Source organism: Periophthalmus magnuspinnatus, chromosome 4 (assembly GCF_009829125.3).
Source record: "Periophthalmus magnuspinnatus isolate fPerMag1 chromosome 4, fPerMag1.2.pri, whole genome shotgun sequence".
NCBI classification, from domain to species: domain Eukaryota; kingdom Metazoa; phylum Chordata; class Actinopteri; order Gobiiformes; family Gobiidae; genus Periophthalmus; species Periophthalmus magnuspinnatus.
The window spans coordinates 6733250-6759004 of record NC_047129.1 but is presented as its reverse complement, the minus strand read 5'-3'; the positions used below and the strand labels follow the sequence as shown (position 1 = coordinate 6759004).

Genomic DNA, 25755 nt, shown 5'->3' with positions numbered 1-25755 from the left:
ATAACAATGACATGATACTGAAAACATTACAATCATTTAACTGTGGGTTAAAAGTTCTTCTAAGTACTGAGTAAACACTGGCTTTAGACATGTAAGTATTAATTTGTATATTCTAAAAAAAAAACATATACTTTTGGAAAAGATCTTTTTTAAGCTTTTCATACAAAATGATATGCCCTGGTTTCAGATGAGCTTTTGCAAGGAGCAGTTTAAAGTAGTTTAAAGATGCGGTGGGTGTTCGAAATATGGTCGTTGATTCTGTGGTATTCTGCTTGAATCTCTTCCAATACGCTTCTCTCGGGATTAGGGTGTTTGGGTGTCTGTAGAGCCCAGCCCGTGCTTGAAGAGGAGCATGGAGAGGAGCAGTGCCTTTTTGGCTCCAGTTCAGCTCCGGTTCAGTCCCAGCCAGTCCTGTGTGCGCAGTCAAGCGTCAGCTCCGCTTCTGCACCAGGGATTTCCTCAGAAACACGCACTTCTGTGGGACAAGTGTCACATCTTTACCGGTAAGACCGCCTTTATTTTCACTCTATATTGACAATCTCCGTGTACACCGTTTAACACAGAAGCTTTATCTTAAACAGTTGTGCTTTTACTTGTTTCAGACTGGCGAAAGGCCCGCTGACCCACATTCTTATCTAATACTGCATGTTAGCTAGCTGTGGCTAAAAGTGGGCTGACAGGCTGTGTTGTTACGGACAAGTTACATACGCTGTGTGTTATTATAAAGTTAACTCCGGGAGAATGATAGATCGTTATTTGTCACCGGCACAGGCATTCTGACAGTGCCTGTCAATGGTCACAGTGCATGTCATGGAGAAATGAGTGTTTACTGATGCTAGCTCCTGTTAGCTTTAAAGGAATCAGTGCTGCTTTTGCCGGCCGGCTTCTGCTGTGCCACAGAGTGCGCTCCGGAGTTCAAGGGTAATAGCATTTGAATTACCTTTTGTAGAAGCTTATCTCACTTCTGACTTATCGTCTGTGCTCTTTAATGCATCTTGTCGTCCGTATGAGTAAATGTACTCGAAATACCAGTTGTGAATATGTGCTTCACGAGGATTTTTCAGGAGTATTGGCGCTTAGAAGGTGACACTTGGGTCAAGTTTGGTGGTTCCACTGGTTGTTACATTTGTAGGCTGAAACATGTCTAAAACAATACTAAACTCTGGGCGAACCAGGACTAAAGTGTGAACATGCATTGGAGTTAGGATTCAGTCTTAAACTGAACGCTCCTAGTCACCAGGCAGGCTGTCAAGATCTTATGGTGCTGTTTTTGAAGAATAGTTCTGATGTACGCTACAGAACAAAACATGTTCTAGTTCTTAACAGTGTGGCAAGCTATTGATAATACAACAACATGTGTAATATGTATAATTTGAGGGCAATTGCACTTAATAACAGGTCTATTGTCACATTGACCTTCCAGCCATTCCAGTTATGCATGTTATTATGAAGTATCAATGTAGGCATAGACTACTGTAATTTTACAGCTCTGGGGTAAAATTATAGTATATATGAATAAATAAGTTACAAAAGTAAGTTATAAATTACACCCCCCCCCCCATATATATATATATATATATATATATATATATATATATATATATATATATATATATATATATATATATATATATATATATATATATATATGCAAGGGCAAAGACATTAAAGACATTAGAATATAATACAATACAACAAATCAAAACATAAATAATCACAAATAAGCATCATAAAATTGACATTACACTTGATGTTGTATTGTCAATAGCTTGCCACACTGTTAAGAACTAGAACATGTTTTTTCTGTAGCGTACATCAGAACTATTCTTCAAAAACAGCACCATAAGATCTTGCAGAATAAAAACCCTTCAGTCATATGCACAGCTAACCAGAACTGTTTTGAGCCTGGATTTAAACATTGTCAAAGTAGAGGCCTGTCTCACATCTTCAGGGCACCAGCAGGGTGTGAGATGGTTCATATGGCACTAACACACATTGTTGCTGTGTGTTACAACCATGAGAGCCATGAGAAACAATATCCACCATAGAAACAACAGTAAGAGACTAAAATCAAGGCAGCGCGGAGAGAAGTGAGCCAACTATCAAAGGCCCAGAGAGGTGCAATGACAGCCAAATGCCGATACCTGAAGCACTGAAAACTGCCAAACAAAGGCTCCAAGCCTTGGCCAGCCGTCTAAAGAGCTACATACAAAATAATGAAGAGACTGCAGAACCCGTCAGACCAACCTGTGCACTGCCTGGACTGATCACAAGAAAGCCTACGACTCAGTGCCACACACATGGATCACTGAATGCCTAGAGCTGTACAACATTAACAGGACTCCACTTGCACAAGTGACCATCAAATGTGGCATATACCAAGGAGATGCACTGTCCCCTGCTGTTCTGAATAGGTCTGAACCCCCTCAGCCAAATCATCAACAACACTGGCTATGGACACTGACTCAGGAATGGGGCCACCATCAGTCACCTCCTCTACATGGATGTACGCTAAGAATGAGCGAGACATCGACTCACTGATCCACACCACCAGGATCTACAGCACAGACACTGGAATGTCATTCGGGCTTGAGAAGTGTAGCCGGATGGTGACAAAGAGAGGGAAGGTAGTCCACACAGAAGGGGTCTCACTCCCAGATGGAACAATAGCAGACACTGTGGACTACAAGTACCTTGGTATCCCACAAGCAAATGGCAACCTTGAAGAGGAAACAAGGAAAGCAGCCACGGCCAAATACCTCCGACGAGTAAGACAAGTCCTCAGGAGTCAGCTCAATGGCAAGAACAAGACCCAGGCAATAAACAGCTACGCCCTGCCAGTAATCAGATACCCAGCAGGAATCATAAGATGGCCAAAGGAGGAGATACAGACCACAGACATCCATCCAAGATCCATAAGTACATCAAGGACAAGGCCCCAGCAGATGATGTGCTCAGTGTGTCTCAGACAGTGGAGTGCAGAGGAAGAGGTGTTGGAGGAACCATCATGGACAAGCCCCTGCACGGGATGTACCACCGGAACATAAGTGAAGTGGCTAATATCAAGAAATCCTACCAATGGCTTGAGAAAGCTGGTCTGAAGGACAGCACAGAGGCACTGGCTGCACAGGAGTAGGCCTTGAATACCAGAGCGATAGAGGCCCAGATCTACCACACCAGACAAGACCCAAGGTGTAGTCTGTGCAAAGTGGCTCCTGAAACAATCCAGCACATAACTGCAGGGTGTAAAATGCTGCAGGGAAAGCATACATGAAGCGGCATAATCAAGTGGTGGGCATAGTGTACAGAGTATGGACTCTGTGCAGAGTACGGACTGGAGACCCCTGGTCAAGATGGAAAACACCTCCAAAGGTGTTGGAGAATGATCGAGCCAAGATCCTGTGGGACTTCCAGATACAGGCTGACAGAATGGTGATGGCGACCCAACCGGACATTGTAGTGGTGGATAAACAACAGAGCAAAGCTGTTGTTGTGGACATCGCAGAACCAAATTATGGGAACATCAGGAAAAAGGAACTTGACAAACTAGAGAAATACCAGGGGCTCAAAGAAGAGCCAGAGAAGGCCTGGAAGGTGAAGGTATCAATGGTGCGCATGGTCATCGGAGCACTCGGGGCGTTTACCCTCAAAGTGGAGGAGTGGCTACAGCAGATCCCAGGAAAAACATCAAACATCTCAGTCCAGAAAAAATGCAGTAATAGAAACAGCAAAGATACTGAGCAGAACCCTCAAGCTCCCAGGCCGAGGACCTGAGCGTGGAAAAGAGTTTGAGACCACACAGAGGCTGATGATATATATATATATATATATATATATATATATATATATATATATATATATATATATATATATATATATATATATATATATATATATATATATATATATATATATATATATATATATATACATGCACACACACACACATAAGATATTTTGTTGATTATTGGTGCTTGTTGTATTGCAGAAATGCTTGTCTTTATCTAGGTTTTGAGTAATGGGTATAATGTTTTTATGGATTAAAATACTATCCATGCTTTATTATATTGTGAACAAAGAACAAAGTAAGTTCAAAGGCTATGGCATATCCCTTATTCTTTTGGCAATTTGGCATTTCTTTCTACTAAGGTACCTTATCAGGTTGAACAGTTTTGGCCAAATATCTAAGTGTGATTTTTCTGAGAATTATTGATTCAAAATCAGATTAGTTTACAAAGATGTCTAGGAGCATTCACAGGACTCTCATGTGCTTCTAAACATAGTGTTTTGTATAAGTCTAAAATATAAGGTTTGTTTTACACAAAACCCAACAGAAATATGCTGTCTGTCTAGGAATTAATGTTCTCAAATATCATCTTTTGTGTTGCTTTGTGGATATTTACAGTGGCCTTGATGTGTCCTGTGCCTGTTTGGAGGAACCCTGAAGCCTTATGTCATCAGGCTGAGTTCTTGCTGACGTTGGTTCCTCTGTGTCTCACAGCGTGTTGTTTTATAAAATATACTGCTTCCGTCAGAGAGGAAGGTCACTCGTGTTTACTACTCTGCTCACTATCTTAATGCTAAACTGTTGACGTAGCATTTTGACTACACCTCTGATAAGCCTGGACTATAAGAATGTCACTCACGTGCACTTTAAGAGCTCAATACAATATTACAATACTATGAGCTAAACAGGTTAAGTAAAACTATGATCTCACTTTTTTAATGTGCACATATAATATGACTCTATGAGTGAATTAACTATAGTTCCACTATGACTGGAGTCAAATTCCTTTTTCTGTTTTTGCTGCTTCTCTTATTTATTTATTTATTCATTCATTCATTCATTCATTCATTCATTCATTCATTCAGGGGAACCCAATGAGAGTACTCGGGCTCTCTTTTTCAAGGGCAGCCTGTTTAAAATACAGGTATACAAGTCCATATAAAACATTAAAAACAGGTGCAGGTGTGTGCATAAAAGTTTGTTTTGCTTTTCCTTGCAGTGTATTCCATTTTTGTGAAGCAAAACAGCTAAAAATGCTCTTTCCCATCTCAGTTCTGGTGTGGCTCGTCCTTAGCCTTATGCAGTCATGTGATCTGGGATTAAATGTTCCGGTATCAATGATTAACAAACAGGTGAGGTATTCTGGCAGTTTTTGAAGTAGTCCCTTAAATTTCATATAATGCTCTTCTTTTCTAAAAGACAGTGATGTCCAACCCACTTTTTCATAGAGAATACAGAGATGGGTTTCAAAATATCTCAAATGGTTTAGATTAGCCAGGATTGAACCACAGTCAGAAAGGGCCATAAATCCGGATTAATGACTGGAGTTGGACCTAGGCTGAGATTGTTACGTTTTGATGGAAGAATGAGGTCTTCATTAGACTACATTCTGTGTGTTTGGGTACAGCTCATAGTACACAGAGTTTTAGGTTTGCTTATTGTCCTCCTGGTTAATTTGATAGATGAGCTTGTGCGCCATGAGCGTGCATCACACGGCTCTGTCTGAGTTTGCTCTGAGATGGAGGGTGATGGAGTGGTGATCATATTGTACATCTCTGTATATAAAACTATAAAGAAAGCATCAGTCTCGTACTCCTCTTGACCAAGATCTTGCTTCAAGATCTGGAGATAATCCCTGACAGTTTGCTATCGGTCAGCAAAAAACAAGGATGTTGTTGTCATGGCAATAGTATGAGTATAACTTAGGGATGTGTATTTAAATTTATTAAGAAATATGACTTTTTTGTTTTGCTTTAAATGGTTTAGGAAATTAATAGTGTAAGCCAAATTTGTTTTGAGTAAGACTACATGAAATTAGATTTTAAAAAATGGTGATCAATATGAGGAAAAAAAAAGCCCAACCAAATATAACTCACTAATAAATCCAGACAATAGTTGACAACATAGTACCTCAGATACACTTGACTGTTACTTTGTCTGCAGCACCCTAAAAACCCGCTAATCTAGCCTATGAACCATTCCACATCCCTAGGAGCAGTCTCACTTGGACTAGCTCTATATTTGAGTTGGTAGATGAGAGCGGGCATGACAGTCACACCAGATAAACATGGTTGGTTCCTGGAGTTCTGGATTGAAGTGAAAGTTGAGCAGCTCTCAGACCCTCCCTTGTCTGCTCCTGTCACACTGACCTTTTCACAGCCGCTCCTCCAGGATGTCTCACTCTCCCACGGTCAACAGCGAGCGTGTGGAGTTAAGTCAGGAGCTATTTGTTTAACAGATTAGCACATAATGAGTCATAACATTACAGAGTAAGTGCAGGGTACTAGTGCTAGTGCTAATGTCAGGCTAACCTTACATTCACATATTTTTGGAGTTTTTAGAGGCTTCCTTTCTTATTGCCTTCGATTGTAGTTACTTTGACCAAAATTCTTTTAGGATTTTGGACTTGGTCATTGTTGTGTAGACTTTGCATTTGTCCCATCAATGCACCCTCTCTGATACTTTCTTTCAGAACCAGTGTTATATAATTAAAGTTTAATCTGTGACCAGAAATTGAAATAAAATTGAATTGAGTGCTACAATATGCTCCACTTAAAGACTATAATCTTTTCCTTTGTTTGTATATTTGTACACGTTCCTCTTAAAGGTGCTCTATGTACCTTTTTTTGGTGGATAGTTTGCTACCTGCTTGGCTCCACAGAGATAGCTGAAAAACATTCTTACTTTGATTGGGGTTGACTCTGAACAAATCTGACCAATGGTTGTCTCCATGGAGATAGATGCTTTTAAAGCAGTAACATTTCCAGGGAGACAAGCAGGTGGTGGACACCCCACCAGAAAAGTTGCAAAGCACACATTTGAGTCCATTATATTCATACTGGACACATGAAGACTGCTATAACCATTACTTTCCCTGCTGTTTAGAATGGTGGTGTATGGTGACTTGTTTGTGCTGTGGTGTGTTTGGACATGGTTTAACCCTGAACTTCAAATGTCACATCATCAGACTACACTCTACATGCTTGTACATTCAGAGCCAGATACAACTACCTTTGTGTAAATGTATGTGTAGCGAGCTTACGTCCGTGTGGTCCCCATCATATGTTCTCTCAACAAAAAGTATTTTTCTCATTATGTCACCACCACTATTACATATACAGCCTGTGTACATAAATAACATAAAACATACATACGAATAAAATATACTTTAAGCACATTATAGCTGCAGAATATCTGTTTGTGCTATACTGGAGTTTTTACTTTTGTGTTGACTTTTTCCGTTGGGATGGCTTGCTGCTTTTGACTTAGACTTGGGCATGTTTTACTGTTGACAAAAACATGTAAAGACAGGACTTACCAGTCACACTGACTAACAGTGAATTAGCTTTTTATTTGGTGGCATCATCAAAATATGTGCCAGCGGACCTTTCTTAAAGTGTGATGTTGCTGAGTTATTCACAAGAGGAATGGTTAGAAACAATGTGAATGAAAGTGATTTGAAGATTTGATAAGTTTGAATAATTCGAACATTGCGAGTCTTTTTTCTCTCAGTTGTTTTTAATACAGTTTTATATTGTGACATCCTTACTCAATATTTCTGAGGTTACTATGGTATCTTATTTATGTTGCAGGTAAATGTGTCTGCAACTAATTATAAAATGTTTTTCTATCTTTTTTTTATTTATTATTATTTGTCTTGGGCAAATGGACATCTTTTCTCTTTGCATAGCCTAGGCAGCCACAATCAATATCAATCAACACAATGATACAAGAGAAAAATAAAAATAAACAACAACAGACAAGCAAAACACACAAAAAAAAGGGTATCTCCGATTGCCCAAAAAGGAGTGGGAAGAAGAACATTTATTTAATCCCACCCCCTCTGTCATTATTACTTAAATTTAGCATACTTTACTTCCTTTTCAAAGCATACTTTATCTGATAATCAGGAAGTGTGTGTTAGCATGCTAGTTGTTATTATTGTTTTTTTTTTTTTTTGTGTTTTTTTTGTAAGTTTTACGCCAAAAGGAAGTTAAAGAAAGTTGTGAAAAGCACTTGATCCCATTGCGGTGAATAATTGCGATGTTCAGAATGCATCAGGTAAGGAAGGAATAAATCTGGACCACAAAATGAACTAGTGTTGTTTTTTTCACATTTTGAAAACAGTAAAAATCTGATTATATGTAACAGTGTTGTTTAGTTGATGTATTGAAGGTTCATTAGCTGATGCCTGTGGTCTCATAGTTTTTCAAGACTTTGTGGCATGTGCAAAAATGTGAGGATGTTTTTGTGCTGTAAGATTCTTGTTGTGACCTAGATGATTTATTTGGGATTCAAGCAACCTAAATCCTATAAATGCTTTTACTGCACTTGCACTACTGCTTTACACTATCTCTTTTGGGGAAAGGTAAATAATAATATAATATGAAGACAAATAAAGATAGTATGTTGGCACTGTGTTCCCGTATTGATTTAGTGTTGGGCAGTTTTTCTGTGTTGTTTTTGTACTGACATGTGTTTTGTTAGGCTGTTTTGCCATAATTTGCCAATTATCATCATCCAGAATGATCCACTGTATTCCAAAGTTCAATTTCAATTCAATTCATTTATTTTTGTAACGCCCAAAATCACAACAACAGTTGTCTCGAAGGGCGTTCATGTTTTGGTTGATGGGGGAAACCGGAGTACCCGGAGGAAACCCATCCAGACACGGGGAGAAACATGAAAAACTCCACACAGAAAGGCCTGGTGACCCGGGGATCGAACCAACCTTCTTGCTGTGAGACATGAGTGATGGCACTCAGTCACCGTGCCGCCAAGACACAAAAAACAAAACAACAGGAAGAATCAGACACAACAAGAAAAATCAGACACAACAATACAGACAACAAAGTTTGTCTGTATTGGTTCATATGAGAAGAATTCTGATTTTGCTTTAATCCTGGAGAGATACCAAACCACAAATACCACAGAAGGGCAGAAAAAGACATAAATAAAACCCGAACCATAAATAAAAAACTGAACCATAATCTTGTTGAGTACGTTTTTTTAGATTGTTTTTATACGGTAATACATTTTAGGTCACTTTGTACAGACAGTTCTTTGTGGTGATACTACAGAATGTGACTTTTTTGAGCTTTAAACACTTTTTGTAAAGTTTTTTTTTTTTTAGTTTTTTTGCTTGCTTATAGTCTTGGTCAGACTATTGCTGTTGTTTTGATTGAAGCTCCAGTGAATGACCCACTTGGCTCTGGCTTGGCCTCTGCTCCTCTGTGACAGGAGACCAGCCGAGCCCTGCCAAGCACCAGCACCTCCTCCGCTAATGCTGCCACGGCTGCCCTGGGACATTCTTCTGTAAGGACACAAAGACACCTTTTGTCCTGAGCTCTGAAGGCGGAGAGAGAACAGCTACTCTTGGCATTTAGCATCAGTACTTAAGGTTCACAAGATGAAGCTTCTGATGCCCAAGACTGTAGATGAAGCACTGATATTGGTGCTTTTCAGATTCTATAATGTGTTTGATTCTCAGGAGACAGGAGACAACTTTTATTATTGATACCATTGTACTCAGTAGTATCTGTTCCAATACCGATGTCGATATATTGGTTATTATTATACAAATTATACAAATCCAGATGTGTTTTGTAACAGCTATTTATCATTTAAAGTAACAACAGAACAACTTTGAAAAAATATTAGGAGGTGTTTTGGGCCAACATTGTCCTGCAGTATATTATTATTATATTATATTCAGTCTATAGACCTAAATGAGATATTGGCTGAACTGATATCCGATGCATCAAAAATGTTCAATATCGGCACCAATATCTGATATTGGTATCGTATTGTTGTGTCCCTTATTCATTTTTGTTGCCCCTGTATTAAGTATTTCTTATTCATAGATATGTTTTGATACAGCAAGGGGTCACAATAATCTCATCTAAGGCTGAGCATTTAATCAAATTTTAATCAAATTGATATCCATTGATTCCATCAATAGTTTCAAAATGTCAGTGTTCAGCTTGGGCCTTTCCAAGTGAGAGGTCTACAACCAATTGGAGGAAGAAATTGGATGTGTTAAATTGCAGTGGTTAAAAGTCTTGTTTATGTTTGTTAAAACAAGATTGAAAGGCATGTTGACTTGTTTTAAAAAGAAAAAAAATCCAAAATCTGGATAGATAAATACAGGGAAAAAAGGCCTAGTGGTCTCCTCTTGGGAAACACTGAAACATAATGTGCCTAAAAGGTTTTGGAAGAGTGATGATCTCTCTGTCTGAAGTCAGGTTACTTTGGGTTCTCTCTTGGTTCTTCTTCCTCCACAGGACAAAGACCTGAATGGGTTTGGTCAGTTGTAACTCCAGATTGTTCTCACCGCATCCTGGCAGCCATAACTTGTGATAGGCAATTGTGCTTTTTGAATTTGTGTTTACGCGTTTCAATTGTAAAAAATAAAAAATAAAAATCCAAGATGGAGTCCATCTTGCTAACATTAAAGAGTTCATTAGATAAAGAAAATAAATGACACCAAAACTCAAACTGTGCTGAGGCATGTTTTGTGATTAGACATAAATAATAGCCTGCTTCTGAATAATTCAATGTCTTCAAGATGACGGTCTGATGACAGTCCATTTTAAAGCTGTATTGAAAAATAGGATTAGTGTGAGCTGTGAGGATCCTGAGGTGCATTCTCACAGACATGTTGGAGTGGCTAATGTATTCTGTGATGTGTTTTGTTGCTGCTGTGACCTCTTTGGCTTAAACTGCTGCCTGCTGCATCACATTATCCCAGATCTTTCCCTGCACATGAAGCTTTTCCAATGGATATTCATTTAACTAGAGCTCAAAGTTTGTTTATGCTTCCTTCCTTGTTTACAATCAACAGTATGTAATTAAATGTAATACTATGCCGCACATGAGGGCGGATGGTGCAGTTGTTATCAAAAACATAAGATATGTGTCATTCATTGTGTATTTCCCTAATAAATAAACCATTTTATTTTTATGAGAACATGGTTTCCAAATCAACCCATGGGTTTATGGATTCATTCAGTGCTGGATGTTTATTGATCTGTGTACTGTGGAGTGTGTGTTTATTTAAAGGTTCACACATGCAAGTTTTCTGGTGGAGGGCCTAGAGACAAGCCTGCACTAAGCACTAAGAGTAAGTAGTAGAGTAGAGTAAGAATTTTCAAGGTATTATTTTAGCAAGATAAATATGTTTGATGTCATACTGTAAAACATCTCAGGCAAAGCCACAACATGTCCATGGAAACAACCCTCCCAAAAAGTTACATAGTTTTCTAGAGAAAAACGTTATATCTAATTACTTGTTGACAGAACACTGTCCAATAGCTCTTTCGATAGAGCTGCTTTAAAGGGCCCATATTAAGCTATTTTCTGATCTATATTGTACTTGTGTTTCCACATCAGAAAGATACCTGGTGTTGTGTTTTGTTTCATTCACACATGTTTAACACACAAACCCTGCATATTTGGGCTGAGTTGATCTCCCAGACTGAAAAGACTCTGTTCCACCTTCCGATGTCATGTGGTAATACAGGAAGTTCTCCACTGTGTTTTTAAATGCCATACATACACCTTCACTAGAATCATTTGGATAATTTCAGTTCTGGAACTGGTGGAACAGAGCATTTTGAACTTTAGAGATGTAGTCAGACTAATATGGCAAGATGACTCAAACATCCATCCATCCATCCATTTTCTTCCGCTTATCCGGGGCCGGATCGCGGGGGCAGCAGTCTAAGCAGGGACTCCCAGACTTCCCTCACCCCAGACGTGTCCCTCAGCTCCTCTGATGGGACCCCAAGGCGTTCCCAGGCCAGCTGAGAGACATAGTCCCTCCAGCGTGTCCTGGGTCTTCCCCGGAGCCTCCTCCCAGTGGGACATGCCCAGAACACCTCCCTAGGAAGGTCCAGGAAGCATCCTGAGCAGATGCCCGAGCCATCTCAACTGGTTCGTCTCGATGTGTAGGAGCAGCGGCTCTACTCCGAGCTCCTCCCGTGTGACCGAGCTCCTCACCCTATCCCTAAGGGTGCACCCGGCCACCCTACGGAGGAAACCCATTTCAGCCGCTTGTATCCGCAATCTTGTCCTTTGGGTCATTACCCAGAGCTCATGATCATACGTGAGGGTACGAACGTAGATGGAACAGCAAATTGAGAGCTTTGCCTTTGGACTCAGCTCCTTCTTTTACCACAATGGGCCGATACAGCGACCACATCACTGCGGACGTTGCACCGATCCGCCTATCAATCTCTCCCTCCATCCTTCCCTCACTCGTGAACAAGACCCCGAGATACTTGGGGCAGAGACTCACCACCCACCCTGAGAGGGCAAGCCACCTTTTTCCGGTCAAGAACCACGGCCTCGGATTTGGAGGAGCTCATTCTCATCCCAGCCGCTTCACACTCGGCTGCAAACCGCCCCAGTGCTGCAGGTCCTGGCTCGATGAAGCCATCAGGACAACATTATCTGCAAACAGCAGAGATGAGATCCTGTGGTTCCCAAACCAGACCCCCTCCGGCCCCCGACTGCACCTAGAAATTCTGTCCATAAATATAATGAACAGAACCGGTGACAAAGGGCAGCCCTGGCGGAGTCCAACATGCACTGGGAACAGGTCTGGGAATGTGTGAATGAAATAAAACACAACAGGTATGTTTTTGAGGAGGTAACAACATTATAATATGGCTTAAATCTCACAAAATTATCCATGGGTTTTAGAGTGATGAAAAATTAGGACTGTTGCCAGAGTATGTGTCAATTCAAAAACTAAATAATATAACATTTTGATGGTCAAATGCTGAAAGCCATGAATAGCAGATGTAAGGTATTTCTGACCGGGAAGATAGAACCAAACCTTGCGCATAGTATTTGGAGTAGCCGATGAAGTCACAATCAGCTGAGGTGGTGTTCTGGGCTCTATTTTGGGCTGGACGCTGTGTCCCGTAGCTGTTGGCGTCTCTGTTTGGGGCCTGGTGCGTGACAAGTCGTGGACCAGAACTATGCAGTGACTCATATCGTCAGAGCTGCCCTACATCTGAGCACACCCACGTACTGTACATGCTGGTGAAAAACATGCATGGTATAGGGTGGGGTAGTAACAAGATTCATCAACACTACTTTACCACCACTTGAGTTAAGTTACTACAGTGCTCAAAGTAGGCAAGAATTTTTATTACCCTGTATACCCATTGTCAGAACACGGTTGATGGTATTTGGGTATGATGCATAAGTACCATTAACAATCTTCTAGTATATAGTCGTATCTACCCAGTTTAAACTAAAGTAGGTGTATCCAGCTTCATTTGAATTCATTTGTTTTGTAAACGTCTTAAACTGACTCACTGGTTTGTTTATGAAAAATTATGTTGGCAATAGCCTTGATACAAAATGTAGTTTAGTTTTTAAATTATTCTCATAAACCTGGGATATTTGGGTATTTGGCTGTAGCCCTGCACCTTGAATGAGAAAGAGAATTGCTAAGAATGTACAGTAGGAGGAAAAACATAACTAAGTACATTTGGTCTATGCCTGGTCTATGAGTGGATCATTCAAGACTATAACAGGCCAAAACGCATAAAGGACAATAAAATCTTCAGTCTAAGCAGCATTCCTATCGCTGGACCACACCAGTTCAAAACTTAATTATAAGCAAGTGAATTATGTGGCTCATAGAATTGAAAGGTTGCATGTTTGCCAGTTACAAAGGTCACACAGAGTACTCTCTTTACAAACAAAAACAAATCTCTCTATTGTGTAGAAGTCCTGCTTGCCTCACCCAGTGGTTTATACCTCGACAGACATGCTTTGAATTTGAAATTCCTTTGTTTTCTGTATTAAATTAGCAGTTTACATTGAAGTCTATGTTGAAAATGTGCAGTGGATCCTAAATTTCTGTGTAAACAAGACAAAATATGTTCGACTAAGCAGTACATTACTATCTAACCCTGGCTACATCAGGGCTAATCTTGGACTTCTTAGATTAAACCAAGACTAAACTTAACCCATGGACACGATGTTTTATTCCACTGTTAAAAATGGCTGCTCTCTAGACTAAACTAAATTAGAACAGAAGATAAATCAAATCTAAATTGATATTTGAATTGTTGCAAATCACAAAGGCTGCAGTAATCCTTATGAGATTTTCATATCCTTTTTTAGTCTTCTCTCAAGCAAACTACAGAATGTCTGTTCTGAGCAGCACATCCCAGCTTTACTCAGCTAAAATATGACACTGGCAAAAAAGAAATATGATGAAGATGAAATATTTTAGACAAACAACAACAGACAGACAACAAAATTAACACTTTTATAGATCCCATGTGCCACCAGAAGAGGGCCGCAACCCACAGTTTGGGAAACACTGCACATTGAGTTATTCGTCCACACCCACACACACTCACACGCACAGGGGAGAGTGGTGCTGTTGGCATGGGCAGGGAGGGCTTGCCTGGTGAGCTGTGATTAAGTTAGACTGGAGGAACAGTGGAAAGTAGGTCATTGGGCCAGCGGGTCAGAGAAGCACAGTGACATCACACTTATACAAGCACCGCTCTGCTGCGTTACACAACCTGCTACAGCCGAGTGTGTGTGAATATTTTCAATGGATTAACTGGTTTACTGTAGTGGATGCCAAGTACCACACAGAGAATATTTTGCCATCATTATATCTCTCAAATTAGCAGAACTAAAATAAGGACAAAGCCGAGAAACGGGATGAAACTACTGGACAAAACAAGATCTAACCTGGGGCTGAGGAAATTAGGGCGAAAAGGGAAGGTTAACCTAAAACAGGATAAAATCACACAGGACTAAAGTAGGACTACAGGCACAATAGCCAATTTAAAACTAAATATTATATCTTTTGAGTGGGAAAAAGGCCCCAAAATGTCCCCCTCGGCATCAAACAATTGTCTATCTATGCTGTTGTTAACGTAGCAGAGTGATCAAAGTTGCATGTATTTTGAAAAGGCCTTCAACTCTCCACACCATGACAGATAGAGGGCCTTATTGGCTGTTTCTGTAGCAAACAAATTCATGTCAAACAAGTCACATCCTGTTAGATATATCATTCAACACATAGCTCAAGGTTAGTATAGTGTAATTACATCCTACCCCACCTCTTTCTTTTGTCAAAAATGACTCTGTTTCAGTTTTATTTACAAGATAGAGAAAGATAGAGATAAATATTAATAATAAATAAATATTAGTATGGAGCTCAACAGTGACCACCCACCCCACAGTTCAGGAATTTCCCATTCATTTTTCTCATAGACTTTCCAAAAAACACATTTATATTAAAAGTTCAAAGGTTTGCTCAGGAATAAACAGCTACGTGGCAACTAATGACCACAAGACCTATAATTTTATTTAAATCTGTTTCTGAAACTATATAAACCACAGTGATATTAAACCATTTCATATTCTTACAGTTTAAATGGCCTTTTGGACTTAAAACAACTGTGTTATGGATATCAGTTACCACGTAGCGGGTTAGCCTCAGCGATGCCTTTGAACTCTTAATATTTGAACTTTTTTCAACCAAATCAACCAAAATCAAGACTAAACCAGGACTAAAGCAGGTATAAAGCATACATTAACAGAGAAAAAGACTGGTCTGATCCAGTTCTTGTACCGTAGATTTAAAACCCCTGCTATGTAGAAAATATCTTGTTATCCTGTAATTGCTTTTTGTAGTTAATTGCATGTCAGTGCGTTTCAGACTCATGACCCAAATTCAGACATCCTATGAGTGTGTAATTAGCTATGACTAGAAATGTTAAAATTACTTCAAATATTCACAGAAATATGTTGGAAGAATAAAAACTCTCACAACAGCTTGTGAATACTGCGTCAGCCAGACCAAAGTGCGGCAAGGGTTAGTTCTCCATCTGGGGTACAGTCATGGGTTTAAAATGTCTCGGATAACTCCCATAATGCACCATGACTTCTGGTGTATTTTATTTGTATTATTAAAAGTCCACCGATGTGCTGAAGTGAAGCCAACACGTGGAATGTATCTTTGTCATATGTACTGCACATTTGTTGGATTCAAGATATGATTTGGGAAATAAAATCAAATTAATGTGATTAATAATTTAAATAAACAATTCAACAGACAACTGAGTGAAGAGACAGTTTTGGATGTTATGTAAAACTGTGTAGTTAAGTGTCACCAAATACTTTATTGACCAATTCCCCGTGAGCCTGGCTTCCTCCTGAGGCAAAGAGGAGTAAATGGAGAGGCTGAGGTGGCTGGTGATTCTGAATTCACAGGGGTTATGATAAAGAGATTGTAGATTTGTACAATTGTTGATGGCTACTTGTTGCAGACTGTGATTGACTGAGAGGAGAAAGAAAGATTTATTATTTTTTTTACACCATCCTTTAAGCGTAGCTGAAATAGTTGCAATACAACAATATTGTATAGTGTATATTCTCTCATATTGAACAGTCCTACAACAAAGCACTGTGTAGTACTGTGTAAATACAGGATGTGTCACCATGTAGGAGGTGAACAACTGCGGCTAACACATTTTGTTGGTTCATAATTACTCATTCCTTTCTCACATTATTTTCTGTCTTTGTGTTTTATTTTAGTTGTTGCTGCTCTGTACCTGACCCACAAGCAAAGTTGAAAAGAAGAAGTTGTTGTTTCTTCAAAAACCTTTTGGAAAAGCCTTTAGCCTCTGATCAGAGACACATTTGGTGAGTCAGATCCAAGACGCACAGATTTCAACCACTCCTCCTCCTCCTCCTCTCACTGGACTGGCTGCAGCAAGTCAGTAAGGTAAGACTGTTATACTTTTTAGCATTTGAGTTCATGGTATCTTGTTATTGTCACTACAGTTATTATTTTTTTGTTAGGTTTCACAAATGTCTACCTCGAGATTAAAAGACCTTTCTCCAACACTACAACGGTGAACAGGTTACAAAATGACCTCCAGCATTGACCAGTAAGTACTGAATTACAAACATTTAAATTTTTTATAACCAGATTAAGACTCACAATGTACATAAAACCTAATACTGCAGAAATGTATGATTTAAAATTCATATGGCATGTCCTGTTTTTGTTATGTAGGGATGACAGCATTTTTGGGTTAATGGAAGAAGATGAGAAGGACAAAGCTAAACGGTAGGCTTTCTGGACTAAGACTTGAGTATACTTGGTATCCTTGTGCACTACTAAATGTCTTCATTTGCTGTAAGTGAAAGTTCTAAGATCTATGTTACACAGCTCAAGTTTAAAGGTCCTACATTAGACATTCATTTCATTTTACCTAACCTGGAACTGATATTTCACCTTTTTCAGTTTAAAATATTGTATATGCCAAATGCCCACTGCTGTGTTTGACTCAACAGTGTGTCAAGGAATAAGTCGGAGAAGAAACGGCGAGACCAGTTCAATGTCCTCATCAAGGAGCTGGGCACCATGCTGCCGGGGAACACCCGAAAGATGGACAAGTCCACCATTTTACAGAAGAGCATCGACTTTCTGCATAAACACAAAGGTGGGGGTCAGGGGGGATCTCATAAATACTGACATTATATTATATTCATCTCAATACTGTATGTTTTCTTTATTAGAAATTGCAGCACAGTCAGAGTCCACAGAGATCAGACAGGACTGGAAGCCTCTGTTTCTTAGTAATGAAGAGTTCACCCAGCTGATGTTGGAGGTTAGACGTTCCCTAATATAAAACAATAGAGTCTTGTTTTCGGGGAAAAAAAAATTTAACTAATGTATTTGTTCAGGCATTAGATGGCTTTTTCCTGGCGATCATGACTGATGGGAATATTATCTATGTCTCTGAAAGTGTGACGTCTCTACTGGAGCACTTACCTGTAAGTCAGTCATCGTCTTCAACCTCTTTAATTACTCACCATCTCAAAGTACAAAGTCAACTAATAAATGTGTGCATTTGTTTTTTCAGTCTGATCTTGTGGATCAGAACTTGTTGAACTTCCTGCCCGCTGGCGAGCATTCAGAAGTGTACAAGGCTCTGTCCTCTCACATCATGGAGGGAGAGACACTGACGCCTGAGTACATGAAATGTAGGTGTGGCATTTATGTGTGTGTTTGAAAACAACTTTATGATATCATTCTAACAAATTCTACATTTGTTTCACAGCAAAAAATCAGTTAGAGTTTTGTTGCCACATGCTCAGAGGGACAATCGACCCCAAAGAGCCCCCTGTGTATGAATATGTCAAGTTTATTGGAAACTTTAAATCCCTTAATAATGGTGAGTACCACACATAATGTATCCAACTTCACTGATTTCTTGTTGTCATCGACTTGTTTTTTTCTCCCTCAGTGCCTAACTGTAACCGCAACAGTTTTGATGGAGTGATTCAGAGATCTCTTCACTCTGCCTTTGAAGACAGGGTCTGTTTTGTTGCCACCGTGAGGCTGGCCAAACCACAGTTCATCAAGGTAATTAACTTCTCATAGTTATGTTGCCCAGGGCAATGTGTTTCTGCAACAAATGTGTTAATATTGGCGTCACCTGCAGGAAATGTGCACTGTAGAAGAACCCAATGAGGAGTTTACCTCCAGACACAGTTTGGAGTGGAAATTTCTGTTTCTGGACCATAGGTTTGAGCTTTTATTTAATTCAAGATCAACACAATATCCAATGTGTATTTAGTATAGCAGGGACTGACATTTCTGTGTTGGTTGTCCAGAGCTCCACCCATCATTGGGTATCTGCCTTTTGAGGTGCTTGGAACGTCAGGGTACGACTACTATCATGTAGACGACCTAGAGACACTGGCTAAATGCCACGAACACTGTGAGTTTAGTGCATGATGATGAGCTCTTGTTTTGGTCTTATTTTACTGGCCTTGTTTTATTTTATGGATATAATCTCTGTTTGTGACAGTGATGCAGTATGGGAAGGGAAAGTCCTGTTACTACAGGTTTCTGACCAAAGGGCAGCAGTGGATCTGGCTCCAAACGCACTATTATATCACATACCATCAATGGAACTCCAGACCAGAGTTTATCGTCTGCACACACACAGTTGTGAGGTATAGCACGGAGGACACTTCACAGTTTCACACTTCCACACGTCTGCTCATTTGATTTGGATATTTATGATTACAGTTACGCTGAAGTCCGAGCAGAACAGCGCCGGGAGCTGGGAATAGAAGAATCTCCACCTGAGATCACTGCGGACAAAGTAACAATATGATATACTATATTCTATACACTGAATAAAATATTATCATAACTGACAGGTAATTATGCAATGCTTTGCTATGACAGTGGGTGGTGTACAGCATTAGGGAGAAAGGCTCCAACTTGGAGTTTTAGATGAAAAATGGGCAGACTACAGGGCAGCTTTTTCTGCAGTGGTCAGTCAAAATATTTTAAAGGACTAAACAGAGGTAAATTGGGTAGGTGAATAGGTGATGCAGGTCAAATTGCTAATAAGTTAATACTAGATCAACGTTAATACTAGATCAAACTTTCAAAAGAAATATTGCCCATCACATTTTGTGGCATAGAAGAATGAACATAAAATTAGGATGAACAATGACTGAAGTGGCCATAATTGTTCTATTTTTACTGTAATCATCATGGTAATCTTTAAAAAGTCACTCTTACTCTCCTCTGCTGCAGTCCCAGGACTCTGGCTCTGAGTCTCAAATCAACACATCGAGTCTCAAAGAGGTCCTGGAGCGGTTTGACCACAGCAGGACGCCCTCCGCCTCGTCCCGCAGCTCCAGGAAGTCCTCGCACACAGCTCTCTCGGACCCCACCTGTGAGCATGTTCATTCTGCTGCCACGCTGATGGAAAAGGGCGAATATATTTTATTATATGATATAATATTCATGGTTTGAACTAATACAAAATTACTATGTTTGTGGACATCTAAACTACAGAGTGTGGAAGGATATTTTGTTCTCTGCAAACTACATTATATTAACAAAACTATTGGAGATTTGCTAAACAGAGTTTAGAGTTGTTTTACTTGTTTACACACATTTAAGACCTATTTTGACTCTATTTCTCTTGTGCTATTTGGACACATTTTTGATCCTGTTTGTTCCTCTGTGCAGCCTCTCAGATGAAGGCGCAGGGCGAACGCGGTACACCGGGTCGCCAGTCCGTCTCTGCCGTGGAGATGACATCACAGCGCAGATCGTCTATCAGCAGCCAGGTCAGGAGCAGAGCAAAGGGATAACATTTCAGAATCAGCCTGTTCAGGGTCAGTGGGGATTAAACTAGGGATAAAGCCACTAAATGCTCTTCTTTTTCTGGCCTCCTTCCTTGTTTTGTGCCCGGTGTCTGGTGTTTCGTTAGCAGTCCATGAGTTCACAGAACACAGGGCAGAACATGACCACGAGCATGGTCTCACAGCAACCAGCACAGCCTCAACTACAGCAGGTGCAGACCAGTGTACAGGTAAGACTCTCAACTCGCTCTGTAATAGTTCATCTTTAAAGTTGTGGCATTTCATATTTATTAGTAGCCTATTTTTTTACACTGAAGCAAAAGAAATAATAGTGTTTTCAGACGTTAATTACAATCCCAAATGTGAGCAGTAAGTGTTTTTTATCTTGATGAATGAATTATAGAAGACACAATAGGTACACATTTGAGTGAATTTCACAAAATGTGATGGCTGGACAACTAGGTCAGATCAAGAGGACCATGAAAGGAACAGCCATGAACCACTGACAGGTAATCTACCAGGTTATGTTATGTGTAGGCTGTTGTGAATCAGACAGGTGATCAAACAGTTTCAGTATTCACATTGATCAGACAAAAAAATATGACTCATGTTTGAATTTCTTTTTTCACTCATTTCAGTCAATGGTGCAGTTCTCAAACCAATTGGAGGCCATGCATCACCTGAAGGAGCAGCTGGAGCAGAGGACGCGGATGATCGAGGCAAACATCCAGAGACAACAGGATGAGCTGAGACAAATCCAAGACGAGCTACAGAGGGTCCAGGGACAGAGTCTGCAGGTCTGTGTCTGAAGACGTTATTATTTTTGGGCTATTTTGTAAATAATATCAACAGAGATCATTATTTTGTATATTGATATAAAACAACAACAACAACAAAGAGCAGCAGATTTTAATTAACATTTACTGTTGATAAATGTCTACATTACACCTTTGAAAAGTCGAAATTTTTGAAACAATCACAAGTAAGTGCCGAGCAGTGGGTGGAGGAAGGGGGTAGGTGAAATTAGAAATTTTCTGACCGCTCAAATGCAGGACAGTTACTCGGTTACTTGGTTATTGTTCAAATGCAGATTTTTGTTGTAATACAGCGAGTTCTTAGGTCATTTATAGAAATGATCAGGTTCAACATTTGTGAATTTACCTTTTGGATATTTCATAGCAAAGTACAGTACTATCAGTAGGGAAAACCTTTTCTTGGGAGTATGACTTCATCATATTATCATATCATACTAAAATCTGAAACCCACCGATACAGGGTTACTCAAACACACGGGAATCAATCAAAAATATGGCTTTGCGTAAGCTAATGATGATGGTCAAAAGCTCATTATTTTTGATTGATTTTACATAATATGTCCTCTTTACTATGTACTAAACAGATGTACTATTGTGTCTAGAAATATGCTGTGTGCTATGTTACAGATGTTCTTACAGAAGGGAAGTGGTGGCCTCAGCTCGGTCCCGATGTCCCAGAATGCTGTGCAGCAAGGAGGGGCTCTGAACATGCAGGCTCCCATGTCCTCTGGGACCCTCCAGAACAATATACAGCAGCAACAACAGCAGCAGCAACAGCAACAGCAGCAGCAACAGCAGCAGCAGCTCTCAGTCCAACCCCAAACACAGCAACAAGCTTTAACACAGGTGTCACCAAACTTCATGTACCTACAAGTGCCGGTGTGTGGTGTTGACAATTTTGGACAGTAACACCAACAATTATTACATTTTATAAGATTATGAATAAGTTAATGTGTGTTTACTTTAAGTATGTGTTTTGTTATACCACATTTAAATTAAATACTATGTAAATGATGTTTCAGCCTCAGCGACCGTCCCTGCCTTTGCCTCCTCAACAGAACTCTCTCTCTGCTCCTCTCTACAACACAATGATGATTCCTCAGCAGAGTCCCGCTAATGTAGTCCAGATCTCCTCCAGTCTGGGCCAGAACACGGGACCAACCGCATCAGCTGTAACTACTTTTGCACAAGACCGAGCTGCTCAGATAAGGTTTATAATTTCTATAATACTTCTACTCATATATTATTTAAATGTATGTACATTATGTAAATGTATGAGTATAGTAGGGGTATGTTTCATATCATATTCCTTTATTATTTGGAACCCTTTGTGTATGACTTGGAGTTTACATCTTTCAAAGAATTCTAAGGAAGTACAGAGCCACATGTGGGGGTATGTGGTCAGTGGAAATAGAGATTGAAATTTTCTGTGCATTCAAGGCTGCAGGATTATTCAAACTTGCATGAATTATCAAAACTCACAGCACTGAGTAAGCTAATGAAGGAACACCCACATGGTGACAAGCTCATAATAATCGATTGAGCATAAAATGATACTTTTACATCAACAAAAGGGAAAACCTCAGTGGACCTTGGTGCATGTGACCAAGAAGAGAATCAAAAAGTGGAGTTGTTTTTGCATTCTTTTTTTCCCTTAATTTCCCAGTCTCCATTCTGACAGGTTTCCAGCGGCCCCACAGCTGCTGACGAAGCTGGTGGCGGGGCAGATGGCATGTGGAGCAGTGATGGTGCCCACTACCATGTTCATGGGACAGGTGGTGACAGCCTTCTCCCCTCAGCAGGGACAAACCCAAACCATCAGCATCTCCCAGCAGCAGCCCGAGCAGGTTCAACAGTCACAAGTCCAGCCCATTCAGCCGGGACAGGGAGCTCTGGGGCAGCAGCAAGCACAGTTCCTCCAGGTAAGTTGCGTGCATCAATTTAATATCATAACAAAGATGCCACGCCACCTGCCCAAGTCACCCAGTCAGTATCTACTTGGACAAAGGACAAATGCCATTTCTAAACCAGCCTGCTTAACCTGTACAGAACTGATTTTGGCAACGTGTCTATTTCTTATTATTTATGACGCCAGTACTTTCACTGTTAAACTATTCATATTTTCCACAGCTAATATGTCAGTATGTGCTTTAACTTAAGTCATAATTTGAGCAACCTTTACTTTATGTATTGGAGTAATATTTGACCAGGTGTAAGAAATGAAATGCTGCACTTTGACCACCTCTACAGCAGTTTGAGTTTTGTGTTTAAATCTTTGCCTTTAATCCTTTTGTCCCTTTGGCCCTTGCTTGTTTTGTTTTATTTTATTCTGCGTTTTATATTATGTATATATCTATTTAAAATAGCAAAAAACACAAATATGTTTTTTTGTTCTCCTCTGAAGGCTCCACGGCTTCTTCATGGAAACCAGTCCACTCAATTGATCCTTCAGGCTTTCCCTCTGCAGCAGCAAAGCACTTTCAGTAACCAGGCCCAGCAGCAGCACCAACAGAAACAGATACAGACTCAAAAACAACAGGGCCCTCACCGAACAGACACCCTCTCGGACCGGGCTACTGTGCAGCCTCAGTAGCACCCATGGGAACCTGTCTGATGCTGGAAGAAATGCTGAGGGCGTCCTCCTGGTTTGTCTTGGTTTCACTGTTTGCATTTATGTCTGATTGGAGATACTCTGTGTCTCCTCTCTCCATGTGTTCAGGCACAAGGAGGGAATATATCCAGACTCATTGGAGTAGAGCTCGTATCAAAGACAGTGCATCATTTTCGTTTTTTACCATTGTTGTTTTTCATGAGAATATAATGGGACAATACATATTTTTAAGAATGTGGTGTAGATGTATTGTACAGAACTTGACATGTATTATATATCCTGTAAATATGTTGAAAAGAAACTAATATTTTATATGATGCATGTAATGAGATCTGTAATTCTTTATCTTGATCTTTTATTTTCTAATGTTCTGTAAAATGTTCCTTAAGCTCTTTTGGGTCATTCAGAGTTCCTTTCTCCACAGGGTGAGGTTGTTTGTGTCTGTGTAGCAGGCAGCGCTGGTTGTTTATTCCTTGGCCCATTTTGACACTTAAACATAGTCTATTTTTGAATATTATTATGCACTTAAATTTGCACATTTAAAAGTGCTAGAGACTAGAGCTGAACTGGTAACCAACTGCTGAAGCTTACAATAAGATACTCTATTACATCAAAGAACATTTTACATAAAAACTGCTATACATTCAGTTTAATTCACTCACTAAATAATTCTCGTTCTCTCCCTCAATGTATTTGTTTTACCAGTAACAAAAAAGTTTACGTTTACAAATTCCTAGTAAGCTAAGATACTATAAGCTAATTTTTTATTCAGAATGCCTTATGGAGAACACATAAAAATGGGGAGTGAGAGGAGCTGTTTGTTTTAGTTTTTAAACATTGGATTTTGTTTCTGTATTGTGTTGTCCACTAAACTCTGAATGTCTCATACTGATCCTCTGCTCCTGACCCCTGATGCTGTTTGGATGTTTGGTTCATTACATTTATGCTCTGGTGAAGGCCCGTGGACATAATAAGGGTTTATTCACTCTAAACCCCATAGACTCTGGTTACACGTGAAGCATAGATGTCAGAGCAGGTGGTGTCAATGCAAGTGTGCTGCACCTGCCCGACTGTCACTTAAATTATCATGTTTGTTCTGCTAATATGTCTGGAATGCCATTAGGAATCTTATGGCTTTTTGCTCTGTTCACTGTCTACAATTATCCCTGTGTGACTGAATAATAACAACTTTTTGAAGCTGTAGTGAAAAGATAATTTTATCAATTCATTTGTAATTGAAACATTGCCAATTTTCTTATTTGATGGAAATTAGTCCAGGATATAAGCCAACAATGCGAACAAAATTGGTGGCAATTTTCATCCACAAGTTCTACCATTCAGAAAAAGCACCACGATGTTTGTTGTGTGCCAGAGGTGGGTACTAGTCTAGGGAGTTTTCAGTTTATTCCTACTTGAGGAATATTGAGGAATATTTTACAATACCTAATGGTTTCGGTTACTCTAGCACCACTCCTTCAGATGCAGTTTATGTATTTCTTAGTTTTCATTCTACAGTATCCTTTGAAAATACCAAATATTTTGTAATGTTTGGTCATCAGAGTAACATTTATTTCAAATTATAAATCAGATGTTACCTCCTGAGAGGTACAATTTCTCTAAGTTAAATAGTCGTTTCTCTCAGTATCTTTTTTACTCATACTTGTATTGAGTTCTATCATTTCAAATTACTGATAGTCTTGAACACAATTTATGACTAGTCAACCCACCTCTGGCTGAGGCGCGGTCTTAGTGAGAATATTATATTTTTATGTCTCAAATAATAGTTCAGCTTCATAAGCAGTAGTCAAAGTGTTTTCCTTGCATTATGTACTTAGTCAACAAATCAAAAATAAAAAGCACAACAACTAAATTAAATTATGAAAATTTAAAAACAAATAAACCAAAACAAATAACTTGAGTTAGCACCACCTGCTGTTCAGTGTAGATAAGAAGCCGAGGCTCATAAAAAGTCACTTTTTGAATACATATGCTTTGTGATAGTGCACTTTATTTAAAATACCACTTAAATGAGTATGCAAAACATATGTTGCCTTGCATTTATTTTTTTGAGCCAAACCAGAAAATTTTAATATGGTAAATGGAAAAAAAAACAAACATTTGCTTTATTTTGGTTTGAAAATAAACTGTTG

The 25755-nt window shown here is 39.5% G+C and overlaps 1 protein-coding gene across 4 annotated transcripts; it reads left to right on the top strand.

Moving 5' to 3' along the window:
* Positions 1–382: 382 nt before the first annotated feature.
* Positions 383–25591, top strand: clocka (clock circadian regulator a). Of its 4 annotated transcripts, none has more exons than XM_055221089.1 (22): positions 383–503; positions 16592–16781; positions 16859–16947; positions 17076–17129; positions 17357–17505; positions 17582–17673; positions 17750–17839; positions 17929–18049; positions 18127–18240; positions 18313–18431; positions 18511–18593; positions 18683–18789; positions 18880–19027; positions 19104–19179; positions 19623–19764; positions 20064–20164; positions 20308–20409; positions 20818–20976; positions 21622–21873; positions 22053–22204; positions 22676–22916; positions 23399–25591. In XM_055221089.1, exons 3-22 carry the CDS (start codon positions 16928–16930, stop codon positions 23585–23587), a joined length of 2511 nt encoding a protein of 836 aa, XP_055077064.1. In that variant the 5' UTR covers positions 383–503; positions 16592–16781; positions 16859–16927; the 3' UTR covers positions 23588–25591. The 4 variants fall into 4 exon arrangements, with proteins under 4 accessions (XP_055077064.1, XP_033820936.1, XP_033820937.1 ...); XM_033965045.2 differs by having other exon boundaries at positions 390–503; positions 20311–20409; positions 22017–22204; positions 23399–25087; XM_033965046.2 differs by having other exon boundaries at positions 390–503; positions 21622–21840; positions 22017–22204; positions 23399–25087.
* The last annotated feature ends 164 nt before the right edge of the window (positions 25592–25755 follow it).